Below are 14,230 nucleotides of genomic sequence, written 5' to 3' on the forward strand. Positions count from 1 at the left end.
GCGGTAGGGGAGGACTCTACAAGAGTCAATGTCAAATGCTTGTATTAAAATTTGTGGCTACCTTCAGTAGCCTGCTTTAAAACACACAGTCTTTGACACCTGTAGAAGAGAACTGGTTTGTTAGCAATAGAGATTGAGACCCCGTCACTGAGCATTACCATACCTCAGTATCCTCCCTTACGGACCCTCCTGCCCACCTCTCCGGCCTCTTGCTGCTGGCAGCCTGCCCCTTCAGATCTTTGTACCAGTAGCCTTAGCAGGAATTAAAGTTGGTGGGTCCGGTTTGTTCAGAACCAGATTGAGACTGCTGAACGAGTTTAACTTTCAGGAGAAAAAGAAAAGGCAGATGTGGCTTGAAATTCTCTTCTGGACATGCATTTTAAAAAATTATTTATTTACTGCGGCAAAATTAATTTTAGGTTCCCAGATTAGATGAGCAATTTTATGGTTACTTCAGGCGCGAAATTCTGCTTGACACCTTCTGTCAAGCAAATGCCTTTCCATCCCTGTGTTAATTTAGAAACGCGTAGTAGTCATATCAATTTCTCGTAATTTTTACGCTGGTATTAATACTCCATCTTTCAGCCACTGAGAATGAGTGTAATGAATGCGGACATGTCATGAAACAAATGAGTGATAGTAGCTATAACTTCTAAATTAATTCTTGCAGATCAGGCTAAATGAAGAAACTATCCAAGATGTGGTACAGGCAGCTGATCTCCTTCTGCTTACAGACTTAAAAACTCTCTGCTGTGAGTTTTTAGAAGGTTGCATAGCTGCTGAGAACTGTATTGGTATTCGGGACTTTGCACTGCACTATTGTTTGCATCATGTTCACTACCTTGCCTCAGAGTATCTGGAAACTCACTTTCGAGATGTCAGCAGCACAGAGGAATTCTTGGAACTGACTCCTCAAAAACTGAAAGAAGTGCTGTCGATGGAAAAGCTCAATGTTGGAAATGAAAGATACGTCTTTGAAGCGGTGATTAGGTGGATTTCTCATGATTCAGAATCGAGAAAGGTCAGGACATCCAAATGTTTATATTTTGAATGTGGCCCAAGTCAGTGGGTTTATTCTAATCGGTGGGAACTTAAAATAGATATGTTTATTTCAGGGCTAGTCTTGCACTTATAGAATTAGTGGAATTTTGCCTGAAATGCAGACAGTGGGATTGCAGTAAAAGGGTGAAAGCTGTGTTGATGATGTATCATCTGCTGTCTTTATTATTTAATAGGCATTAAGAAAAAAAAGTACCTTTTTGGCATTTGATGATATAATCTTGTTTTTGTAGAGAGATAGCAAGTAGCATGTTTGTAGTGAAACTTTGAAGACTTGATGCATTTTCTTAATAACATTGTGTTGCAGATTTTGTTATTATGTACAAATATCAAAAATACTCAAGAAGTTTTTGATAAATATAGAAGCATCTCTATGTACGAGTGCCTTAATGCTGTTCTGTAAAGTTTGGGGGATTTTCTGGCATTTATCTCTTTCTGTAGGTTCACATGAAGGATGTCATGTCAGCGGTGTGGGTTTCGGGCTTGGATGCAGCGTATTTACGTGAGCAGATGATGAGTGAACCGCTGGTACGGGAGATCGTCAAAGAATGCAACAATATTCCCCTCACGCCGCCCCAGCAGGGAGAGGCGATGCTGGCCTCCTTCAAGCCGCGGGGTTACTCGGAGTGTATAGTGACCGTTGGTGGGGAAGAACGAGTGTAAGTGTGAAGTGGCATCGCAGGTCGTCACAGCTGGTAGAAATACAAGTGCCTAGCATCCAGGGCACGTCTGAAAACACAGTGTGGAGAGAGTATGTGCACCTAATGGGCTTATTACTCTGTCATTTGAGTTTGTTTTTAAGTTGGTCAGACACGCCTAAAATACCTTGGTGAATGATTCAGCAATAAATAGTTATTTTGTGGTAATTTTCTGACATTCAACATGTAATAGACTTGGAGTAGGATGTGTTGTTTGTTCAGTAAGTGTTGGCTGGTTTTTGTTGTTTTTTTATTTTTTTTTAACTGAATAGGGTTTACTCAAAATAAGCACAGAACATTGGAGAAACACTTTTCTAATGATCTGAACAGCATCTATAATAAATCTTAAAAATAATGAACGTGTGCTTAAACTGTTTTGTTTATAGTAGCTGTGGTTCCAAAAAAAAGTAATTAGTGATGCATCTGAGATGCCGGGTGAAAATTCCTATTCCACACAATAATCCCTTTCTTTTCTTGAGTACCCCCTGCAGTAGAGGGCAGGGTTTTGTCCTGTTTAAATAAGTTTAGCATTTAGATGTTTGCTCTTTATAGAATTGTAATAAAATACTCAAATAATATTTTGCACATCAGTTTGTGGATCGCTTTACTCAAGACATTACTAATACTCCCTGTCAGTTCTTTTTAGTTTGTTCAAAGTTCCTTCACGAAAAACGTTACAGGCAGATACAGCACGAATAAAGCGCATCTGCTTCTGATGCCTCCAGTCTGTACAGAGCTCAGTTTACACACAGTTGGTTTGGGGGTCTTCTCCTTACCAGGGAAATGCCACGCTTTATGAATATATACTAAAACATGAGCAAGCAAGTTTTGGACACAAGTTGTTACCAGTGAACTCGTAAAACTCTGTCTTGTCTTTCTGTTTTTGTTTGTTCCCTCCCCACCCTGTGTTCAGATCACGGAAACCAACCTCAGTGATGCGGTGTATGTGTCCTCTGTATGATCCCAATAGACAGCTCTGGATTGAACTTGCTCCTATGAGTATTCCAAGGATCAATCATGGAGTATTGTCAGCAGGTAAAGGGGAACTTTGTATTTGTAAAGTCAATATTATGAAAACTTACCAGTGCCTCAAAATCTGAGATACAGCTTATAATAATATTTTTTCTTTAAGACTGACTGCACTGGGGTTATTTCATGCTTCCCCTTTGTCTGCCCAGAACATTACTTGATTCTGTAAAAATCCCTGTCATCTGAGTGTCTTGAAATCACTATTCCCGCAACATTTTGCGGGAGTCTGCTGCATCTGTCTCTGCAGGAGTATTTTACGTTTTAAGTAAATTCTAGTTGCTGCATCACTGAATATGTTGAAGAGTATCTGCGGGGGTGGGCTCGAGTCCAGGTATAAATATGTGCTTTACCTTCTCCAGTCCGGAGTTTGACCTGTGACTGGTCTGAATCTCTTAGCGAATTCCAGGATACAGCTCACCAGTCACGTTGTCTTGCTCAGTATACAGGTGTGAGTCCTGTTTTTAAGATCATGTTACATTTTGTTTTACAGAAGGATTTTTATTTGTGCTTGGTGGTCAGGATGAAAACAAGGGGACACTAAGCTCTGGAGAGAAATACGATCCAGATACCAATTCATGGAGTTCCTTACCACCAATGAATGAGGCAAGATCACTGTCTTAACTGTTGGGATTTAAGTTTTTACTTTGGCAAAATGTTCCTTTTCTTCTGCAAAATTTTATTCTGAATCTCCAGTCACTTGCATCTTACACATTCAAAATACAGACTGACTTCTGTTTATATCCTGTCCTTATATTTGTGGTCTGATACTGACTGCCAGATCTGGAAAATCTAAACAATTAGTGAAGAGGTAGCTGTAAAGGTGACCTACAAAATTTCAGGAATTTCATAATGACTCAGTCATATCGCCTACTTAATGTTCTGCATATACTGGCCTTCTCAAACAAGAGAACTCTTAAATGGACAAAGGGATTGGACTGTGCAGAAAAGATGGACAGAGGACCGGCCAACGTACAGAACTTGGCTTGCGCAGGCGTATTTAGGCTTGGTCTGAGTTAATGCTTCCTTCTTCATGTTTGCATTCCATCAAAAAGTAACAGTTTATTATTTGTAAACATATATCCTTAATGCACCTGTGTTTTTATCTTCTTAAATCAGCATAGGGTGTTTATTAAGAAGTTGTTGTTTGCCACAGGATTTTCCTCATTACAGTCTCTGGTTGGCAAAGGCCTGTAGTTTTGGCCACATTTGTAGTTACGATGTATTAAGTTTCCTGCTTACTGTGAGTAAGACTTTATGATACACATACTGTTTCCTCTTTACTGTGGGACTGAGGGTAGCTCTGCCCCTGCATACAAAATAGAAGAGCGGCTTTCTCACAGATAACGGGTCCGAGTTTCGCTGCTGTAGAGACCTGCAAGCAACAGCTTCATCGTGGAGGCCACTACTACGCAAACTGAAATACGGCCAAGCTTTGTTCTTAGATTTCTGTGCGGTCTCTTTGGCTTTTGCTGCTCTGTCCTTTTTGAATACCTTTTGTTTTGTTTAGTTGAATAAATTAATAAACTTATTCTGGAGTTTAGGACTTCACCATTTAAAAACAAACAAACAAACCCCACAAAACCCAGGCATAATACCAATATCACTTTGTAGGCAGATACGTTGAAAAAAAGTTTGTATTGATTTATTCACAATGGCATTATGTTTTACAGTGTTGACTTTTTGATATTCCTTAGGCACGACATAATTTTGGTGTGGTAGAGATTGATGGAATTCTGTATATTCTGGGAGGTGAGGATGGTGAAAGGGAGCTAATCTCTATGGAGAGCTATGATATTTATAGCCGGACCTGGACCAAGCAGCCAGACTTGACCATGGTTAGAAAGGTAAGAACTACATCATATGTTACCGCATTACTTATTGTTAAATAGTTGATGCCAACATGAAATATATATTTTATTTTTTTTTTTCAACCTTTTGCTTCAAGTAGAAGCTGTAACAAATAGTCTCAAAATGAAATGAGGGAGAGCAGCTTCCTTATTTATACACCAAAACAAAACTGTGGCTGAGAATTTTTATGCACAGCATTGTTTGGCACGCGTAACAGGCAACCCAAATACATAGGTGTGTGTATGCGTATGTAGTTAGTTTTGAGCTCTCGATACTGTGCATTTGTGTGTGATTTTCGATGTACTTTTTTCTCTTTTCCACAAGATTGGCTGCTATGCAGCTATGAAGAAGAAAATCTATGCAATGGGTGGAGGCTCTTACGGAAAACTCTTTGAGTCTGTTGAGTGTTACGACCCTAGGACTCAGCAGTGGACAGCAATCTGTCCTCTGAAAGAGAGAAGGTGAGTGAAAACGGAAGGGGGGAGCTAGATTGCTGCGTACAACCTTTTTTAACGCTCCGATGAGAGGAAGTTGTCCTTCCTCTGATGGATCCCTGAAGATGGCTGTCAGAGGCTCTGTGGATTTCACCATATCTTTCTGAATCATGGTGGCCTGTAGTTAACATGTGGCTGAGTAAAGATAAGCATCCAAGCAATAAACACGAATTTTGTAGAATACACTCCTGATGTTACAAATAATGCTACCCTGATGCAAAATGAAAACCAGAGATTTAGTTCAATTGGAACTTCAGATTTTGACCAGAGAGAAATACTTCGCTGTTTTGTTCTTTTACATGGTCTGAATTAAGTGCTTACAGTTCATATTAATGACTCATCTAATCTTGTTGAATATATAAGGGGGGTGTGTATATAAATTTAAAAAAAAGAAAAAAAATTGAGAAAGTTCGGAAGGATATATGAAATGGTTTTGATGTGTTGCATTTATTTTTTTTTTTCTTATTTGGATTCTCAGATTTGGGGCAGTGGCCTGTGGAGTTGCCTCTGAGCTTTATGTATTTGGTGGGGTCAGGAGTCGTGACGACAGTCAAGCCAGTGAGATGGTGACATGCAAATCTGAATTTTATCATGATGAGTTTAAAAGGTAACTAGCTGTAGCTATAAACATAGAAAATACATGCCTTCCACACTCACCTGTCTGTTCCCCACTCGGTTGCTCCAGCACTTCAAAGCATATTAGATCTTTCCCACGTGTCTCTGTTACTCGTTTACCTTTTATGATCCAGTATGGCTGTTACTAAATGTCCATCTGCTTCAGTGGCTTGTCCCTCTAAGATGCCAAGCCTAAAGCCCTGGGCCACCATGTCAGTCTTGCGTGCCCCTGAACAGGAGAAACGCCTTGATCACACGGGTAGTTTGCCTGGTTCTTCCCCTGCACTCGGGGATTTCCCCCCGTGCAGGGTACTGCTGCCCCCCGTGCTCATGCCCTAGGCTCCTCGCGAGCGCTCACGGAGGAGCGTGACTGTGTACGGGGGTACTTCTCCATGATCCAGTCCTATCTGCAGGGTTTTGCAGCTTAGGGAATTCCTAAGCTGGAGATAAGGAATTTCATGCATTTTTGTTCCAAGCGTTTATAGCTGATTGCTTTTTAAACCCATGTAGGCTTTTGCCATAGGAAAGACACTGGGGTTGCTATACATTCCCCAGCCACTTTGACACGCTGTGTGTGGCTAATCTTCTTTTGTTTGTTTTGAATCTGCTTCTGATGACTTAATTTGTTATCTCTTGGCTCTGGTATCGGAATCCACCTTACTACATGTGGTAACTACTCAAAATGTTACGTTAGACAGAATTCTGTGTATAGTCATCTTATTCTCCAGTCATAACTGACAAGCTTTGGTTCCTCCAGTGTTTTTTTTTTTTTTTTCTTGCACGTAACCATAAATTGGATGATTGTCTTTTTTATAAACTAAATTGAAATAAGACTTTGTGGTCAGATGTTTCAAGTCTTGTTGAGAGTGGAGGAGATTCATACGTCTGTATTACAAGTCAAGACTGATTTGTGATGTGACCTGTATAAAAGCACAAAAAAATAGAATAGTAGATGTAAGTTCATTATATAATTTTCTTGCAAGATGTAGATATAGAGAGACTTTAATTTCTGTATGAAGAGGTCTTCTGTGGTGTTCAAAGTGATGTCCAAACTAAATCTAATCAAATGAAGCTGGAGAAAAACCGCTGTTTAAAGTGGTTATAGGAAGCAGACAGATAAGAAAGGCTATTGCTGCTGACGCTCTCTAGTGTTTTCTAGCCCTGTGGGGGTGTGGGGAAATGCTAAAAGCTGATTAACTTTTTGGCAAGAGGTCTTTGAAAGGGAAAGAATTCTGGAAAGAAGTGCTCCCCTATCTCCTGCTCGCTATTTTTAGTTGATTTGCCTGAAATACTTCCAGGCTGATTCTGTTCTTCACAAGGTGGTATGTAATAGCTCATGATTCCTCACCAGCCACTGTAAACCTGTTTCACTGGTTGATACAGACTGAGCTTTCAGAAAGAGGAGTTTGAGCCATCTCGGAGGCTCCAGCCGAGGTGCTGCGGGCGAGTCCCTGGTGCCACCTGCTGACTGCAGCGCCGATGCCTGCCGGCGGTATTTCTAACCTGTGGATTTGTGTCTTTGCTCGGTGGCACCCGGGAGGCGTTACAGGATTCAAGTGAAAATATAATAAAAACCCAATTGCTTCAGGTCTTGTTCTAGCACCCCGTGGGTTGTGCGTGGGGCACGAGGGCCGTGCTGGCGCGGAGGAAGGCGAGGCAGCAGCAAGTAACCTGAGTCTCGAGTTGCTGGAGGAGGCATGTGCTGAGGGCTGCTGAGATATTCAGACTTTGCCCTTCTGCTCTGCCACCGCACAGAATTTGCGCTTAGAAATTAAACTCAGCACAAATTTGTGCTGGCACTGCAGGCGGTTCACAGGCTGTCGGTTTTCCTTTGGAAACGGAGGGCCAGCGAAGAGCGGGACGATGGCCACTTCTGCTTCTGGTGCTGCTGGCGGGGGTTCGTGCCTGCGCTCTCCCTCTCCAGCCCAGGCAGGCAGAAGGGGTGTCACTGGCCAGAAGAGGGTGCAGCGTTACTGCGTTATGTTCTGGCACGCCGGCTCGCGGGGTCTAACGGTCACCCCGAATTTCGGTACCCTGGGAGTGCTGTGCGGGATGGTTGCCTTCCAGGGCGGCTGTGGCAGTGACTGTGAGACCCCAGCGGTTGTACCTATGTGGAAAAGAGAGAAAATGGCCATAAAGGGACTTCCCTTCAAAACGCAGTTAGCAAATATTTCTGCCTGCCAAATACTGAGACAAAATACTTTGTTGTCTGGTACTGTTCTTTGAAGTAAGATTGAATCTGGAAAATTAGCATTTCATTACAATAGTGTTTCACAAATATCAAATGAATACCAAATGAAGGCAAGTTGACTCTCTGGAAAACATGAGTGTGTTATTTCCTGGGCTGATTCAGAAATAACAAGACAAATCTAAGTCACTTTATTTTGAGTAAAGGATGAAAGCTTAAATAAGATGCTTCTCTTAAGTCTATGAAAACCTTATGCTAAATACCTGTGTGTGTGTTTTGATTAGTTAAGCAGTTCCACTTGCACTGGGCATCATATGCTCTGCTGTGCACCGTTACTCAAGAATAAAGCATAAGTGATGCTATAGATTTTACCACAGGTGGACAATCTCTCTCTCTCAGTTCCTTAGTGCATAGTTAATGTCATATATACAAAGACCGATTCTTCATCTTAAACATTATGCAGCTGCTACAGGGTGATTAATTTATAATTGATAAGTGTGTTTATGTCCTCAGTAATAGTTTCCGAAACAAATAAAAGTAGTCAGTCCCCTTCAAACCAGCAGCTTCAAAGAGTCACCATGAAGGATGTAAGCACCTTCAGACTCCACAGCGCGTGTTCTTTTTGTAGTGACAATGAAGGAATAATACTGGAACTGTCAGAGCTGCAATACCACATCGACAGCGTACGTGTATATTATTGACAGAAGTCCAAAAGTGTTGGGTTAAGAGAGATTTATGGAAAGGAGGAACATGTTTGCAAGATCATTTAGCGGCAGTGGGTCAAAAGCACAGTTTATAAATTCTAGCAGTCTCAAACCAAAATTCATAGTGTGTTTTTAATGGTTACATAGTGGTATTGCATGCTTCATAATGAGCTACAGACTTTTCCAGCTGTTTTTAAGTAAGTGCAGAACTCCATCATGTGCATTTTCTTTTTGAATGGAAAGAATTTTTTGTACTGTGACTTCAGCCATCGGATATTGCTGGTTTATAGGTACGTGCAGCAATGCGTACGTGTGTGTTCTGCATCGTTTTTCATCTGCCTCGGCTATGTTTACCTGAGAATACAGGGTTTAGCATGATCCTGGGCATCCAGAGTCCATGAGGATCTGAGTTACGGGTTTTACTTAGTGTATATGTCTAAGTGATGTACTTGCATCAGTATAAAAACATATTAATTCATATAAACTGGCATAATTCTGGCTTGAATTGGATTAAAGGACTGAAGTTTAACTTGTCTAATATTGTTTACTTTGACAGTAATTTACTCCAGAATAACTCACAGTGCACAGTCTTTCAAAATTGTTATTTTTCATCATGACGCAGACTTTTCTAAAGACTAGGAGTATGCCGAGATCTTCACACTAGCAAAAAAATGAACATTGAGACTCCTGTTAAGCTATACTGTGTGAACAAGTAATAAAATAAATGAAGTGAGACAGAATAGTAGCATACACATGAAATGTGGACAGGATAATGTAGAAAATAATTCTCATATTTGAAGTACTTCTGTAACTGAGATTTTTCAATTAATAAATGTTTTGGCAGCCTGTCTTTAGAGTCATGTCCATGAGTGGAATTTAAGTGAACCGAGGATAGAAAATATGTACGTCAGACTGCAGGTTTTTTCAGGAGGTAGATTTTTTTTTTTCCCAAAGGCTATAGTTTGAGCTTTGTGTGCATTGTATCCTGTTGTTTTTGTTTTTTTTTAAATATTGATCAAGCTAAAAATAGATTTAAAAAAATGTGAAAGTGGGAGATGGAGATGTAAGGGTATCCTTCGCTCAATGATGCAGTGTTAGTCTACTCCATAAAAAGCAAGAAATCTTAATGTTAGAGACCTTGACGGGTCAGTCTTTCCTTCTGCCAGAGTTTGTAATTTATAATATGCCTTTTTGCATCATGTAGGTGTGTGGAGAATTGGATGATGTCTGTGCGCACTGGGTTTTTTTTCTTTTCGGTGTGTATATTTGGAAATATTTCACGGAGCACAAACTGGCTTTAGGATTCTTTGCAAGGGCTGCTGGTGGAGCTCTGTCCCCGAGTATAGCCGCTGCTGCCTTTCACGGGTGGGAAGCAAGCCTACCTGCTTACAGACTTCTTTTCACGAGCTCCTGGTTCAAAAGCATTATCAAAATTCGCAGGTGTTAAGGGGGATGAAAGTGAGATACTTGTTCAGAAGCGATACTTGGTAAAAACTCCTTAAAATATTCTTTTTGCTGCTGGAACATCATAAAAATAAGGAAATGCTTCCAGCAGTAAGTAAGTAGCAAACTAAATAATCTTGTAACATAGTATGTGTAATTAGGAGTATTGTCCCATCTAGCATGCTGGAATTTCATTAAAAGAAAGTGTTTATGCAAATGTAATGAGAAAACTAACTGGCTGACCGATAGCGCTGTCGGATGAGAGGAACACGGAGGAGATCTTCATTCATTTGTAGGCATCCTTCGCAGCCGGTGTGAGCTTGAGGTGATGTGTCTGGAATCTGCTGGTTCTGTATCGCATCTCTGTTTACTTCCCACTTGGAAGTCAAACAGTTGCCATCCTGCCTATTAATTACAGCAGTATGGATGGATATTTTTTTGTTGTTTATATCGCTTTAAGTCTGAAAAAAATCAGGATTGCTTCCCCTTTTTTTTTATTTTGAGTGGAAGCATATTTTGGTTCCAGAGCAGCCCTTCTGTCTGTGGTTGCAGAGGTACGTGCCTTCTCCCCTGCTGCTCTCGCATTCGGGTTGAGTAGGGCCGTCCCAGGGAAGGACGCAGGAGTTCTCTCCCAAGGAGCGCTTTCAAATTCTTGAAGACTGTGAATTTTTTGTCATGGTGTTTTTTTCCGTACTGTGCAAACAGCAGGCACAACCCACATTAAGCTGGAGCTTAGTCAAATTCTGATGAAACGTGACCCCTTGCCCTTCCTGCCTTTGTTCCTTCCTCGTTTTAACCGCTAAAGCTGCTGTAAGGGTTCCTGAAAAGTTGTGCCTGTTTTTTAAAGTACATGCGTTGAGAAAGGTTGAGAATGAATTTTCACAAGCAACTACAGATAATTTAATATTGTCCTGTCTTGATGTGCAGTAGGAAAATGCTTGGGTCCCACACCGTTGCGTGGTTTTTTTTTTTTTTTTTTTTTTTTTTTTATTTAAACCCCGAAACCTTGAATATCTAGTGCAGACAAACCCCTGAAGTTCACGTTTTCCAAGCTCAAACTTGATCAGTAGCTAGACTAAACTCATCTAACTTTGTTTTTTTCCCGTCTTTAACATGGTCCTATACTTATTATTAAAAAAAGAAAAAAAAAAAAAAAGAAAGAAATTGGAGTCTGCCCCCTGCATTCCTCTGCAACATATTCAGTTTTTGTATTTTTAGGTAACTTGGTGCTAAAAAGCAGTGAAAATACTGACAATGTCCTCTTCCCACGGTAAAGAAGGGAAGCTAAGGAAATACGATGAAAAGTGTTTTGCTCTGTAACAGAGTTTCTGAATCAGTGTAGAGGACTTCTCCTTTTCTGTGTTCTTAGTTCATCTGCCATCCTCCGTGACAGCTACAAACCTTTCCCTTGCTTTCTGCAGAATCTTAATCCTTCGGTGTATAGCGCAGACGATATAATGGACAGCTAATCCTTTCATTTGGCCTTTAAAAATTGATCTCTCTCTCCAAGATAATTGATACGTAGCAGCCTCTCCTTCAGTGCCAGAAGGCGTACTTCTGAATCACGAGCTAAGATAATGCAGAATTTTCAAAGGTCAGCGGTATCCGTGAGGATATTTCCTAACTTTTTCCCCTCAAATTAACCAGATTCGGCCATGAAAATATACGGGATGCTTTTCAAAGATTTTTCAAACTTTTCTGTTCTCTGTAAATTATTTAATAAAAGATCTAGGAGCAGTCACCTAAAATAGCATTGATTTGTACGTCTTCAGGGTCTATAAATAGTAACTGTGACAGCATCTGCAGAAGTGCAGCAGCGTTTTGTGGAAATTTGTGTCAGAACCATAGAGGGGACGCTGACAGCTCTAGATAAATGGGGCATCTTTGTAGGCCCGTGTCCCCCGCCGGCGATGAGTACGTACTCACCTGGTTTCCAAAGGCTTCAACGTGGAAAACTGCTTTTCACTGGGTGGAAAGATCAGGCTGATGTAGTGTTGAAATGAGAATACGCTTAAAGTGAACATAGGGGACTCGTAAGATGATAGTAGGAGCTAGAAAATGATTGAAAAGAGCCTGATATGTGATCGCAAGGTCTGTTTCAATTCCAGGTAATGGGCATTTTTCTTTCCCAAAATCCCTTACCATTGTGATTTCCAGTCTTCTGTCCCTTGTTTGAAGTTAAGCGTTGCCAAATGCTGCATTCTTCTTACGGGACTGGGGACTTCTTGTTGCTGAGAAAATACAATTAAAGAAGTTAGGGAATTATATGGGGGAAGCACTGCTTAACGAGGCCTCGCTATATAGCAATTTGTTACTTTCCCTAGTATGGACTATTAAGACTTACATGCTTTTATGACTCGACTGATTTTAAGACAAAGCTGCCTAAGATTTTCTCTGTAGGGAAAATTGACTGGTGTAGCTGTTGTAGAAGAGGCTCTCTTATATGTCTGCTCTCTTCCAGAAGGTCACGCTGGGTGGCTGCAAGAAGGGTTTATTCCAGATAGAATACACAGATGAGTGGAGCAATTCTGAAATACAGTAACTTCAGGATAAAGTATCCGGAGCTTCCCAAACAGCAGTACCAATTGTTTTTCCTGGCTAGGAAAAGCCAAGGCTGTCCTGAACTAGACAAATGTTCCCAACAGTTTTTACATAACAAATAAACTTGTACACTCTGCTTTTGATTCAAAGATGGCAGCTGCAAAAAGAACCTGGCATTCTTATAATGTGCTCAACAGAAATTGCATCCCAGGGTTTTTTTTATTATTTTTACAGGTGGATTTATCTAAATGACCAGAACCTATGTATCCCAACTAGTTCTTCCTTCGTGTACGGAGCTGTGCCCATTGGAGCCAGCATATATGTGATTGGAGATCTTGATACAGGTCAGAATTAGAACCAATAACCTCCTGTTGCTTCTCTTCTTCCAGTCTTTTAAATACGTGGCACTAATGAGACTGAATTTTTTTAGAATAAAAGGCTGGGACTATGTTCTGTTAAGTTACTGTTGTCTTCAGGGGAATTATGCTGGACAAACAGAAACGTACATGTTGGTTTTGTACATTGGAGCTCTTCAGAAATAAATTCAGTGCTGTAAGCATTTGGTTGGTTAACAGTTTGAAGATCAGAAGAGGTCAAGACTAAGAGTATGTTACTGCATTTGTCTAAATATAAGAAAAAAATGTTAGCGCCTGAGGTTGTTTCTCCCATCTTTGCAGCGGTAAGCAGGCAGTTCTGCATTCTGGGGACATCGTCCAGCGGTTCATATAGATGAGATAGAGGCTTTTGGCTCTAAATCCCAACCGAATAAATGTGTACTAACAAACGTGTTCAATACTCAGCTTTCAGCATCTGGCCACATACTGTAAAAAATAACATTCGGAAGACTACATACTTCCATGGCCAAATGTACGTATATGAATGTGTAACAGGGCTTTCTGCAAAATATGGAAGAATAATATTCCGAATGTGGTCGGTTTAAGTAGATAAGAAATGTCACGGTAGTTTCCTTTTGACAGTAATTTCAACCATACATCCAGAAATGGATTTGTGTTGCTGTGCATGCTCTTGTTCCTGTATTTGCCTTATTAGATGTTAAATGTGGTGATAGCTGCAGTATGTTTTAAGTGTTTTATCTTTTTTTTTTTTTTTTTTGTGCATGTGTGAATTCAGGTACAAATTATGACTATGTTAGAGAATTTAAAAGAAGCACGGGAACCTGGCAGCGCACTAAACCACTGTTTCCATCGGACCTTCGCCGTACTGGCTGTGCGGCTTTGCGGATCGCAAACTGCAAGCTCTTTCGACTGCAGCTTCAACAAGGATTATTCCGCATTCGCGTACCTTCTCCGTGATCCGTATGCTGACAGTGGAGGAGACTGGAAGAATTCTGCGCAGTCCACCATAATATAGCTCTATATAAAGGAAAAGCTGAGAAATTACAGCTGAAACTTACACTGTATGCTGTGCTTTGGTATGGTAACTGTTTTTGTTTTAAATGCTTAAAAAGCTTGAGTCTCAGTTCTTGTTCGGGAACAAATAACTTAAGTATACATTAAAAAGAAGAGAGGGGGGGAAAATAAAAGGGGGGATCAAGGAAACACCTTCAGTCGTAACCACTTGGAGTTTGAACCATGTTATCGAAGGAGGTTT

General features: G+C 40.6%; 1 protein-coding gene across 1 annotated transcript in view; it reads left to right on the plus strand.

Annotated features, from left to right (window-relative positions):
• GAN (gigaxonin) overlaps window positions 1-13,932 on the plus strand; it is a gene marked incomplete at both ends in the record, with an annotated part of 28,412 nt that extends 14,480 nt beyond the window's left edge. Inside the window, 9 exons of the mRNA XM_082320907.1 lie at window positions 671-1,021; window positions 1,501-1,718; window positions 2,671-2,792; window positions 3,277-3,389; window positions 4,481-4,630; window positions 4,959-5,095; window positions 5,607-5,735; window positions 12,854-12,963; window positions 13,751-13,932. Coding sequence (XP_082177033.1) covers window positions 671-1,021; window positions 1,501-1,718; window positions 2,671-2,792; window positions 3,277-3,389; window positions 4,481-4,630; window positions 4,959-5,095; window positions 5,607-5,735; window positions 12,854-12,963; window positions 13,751-13,932 — 1,512 coding nt within the window. The remainder of the gene's footprint in view (window positions 1-670; window positions 1,022-1,500; window positions 1,719-2,670; window positions 2,793-3,276; window positions 3,390-4,480; window positions 4,631-4,958; window positions 5,096-5,606; window positions 5,736-12,853; window positions 12,964-13,750) is intronic.
• Window positions 13,933-14,230: the final 298 nt, after the last annotated feature.

The sequence above is a fragment of the Platalea leucorodia genome (genome assembly GCF_965183815.1).
Source record: "Platalea leucorodia genome assembly, chromosome: 8".
NCBI lineage: Eukaryota > Metazoa > Chordata > Aves > Pelecaniformes > Threskiornithidae > Platalea > Platalea leucorodia.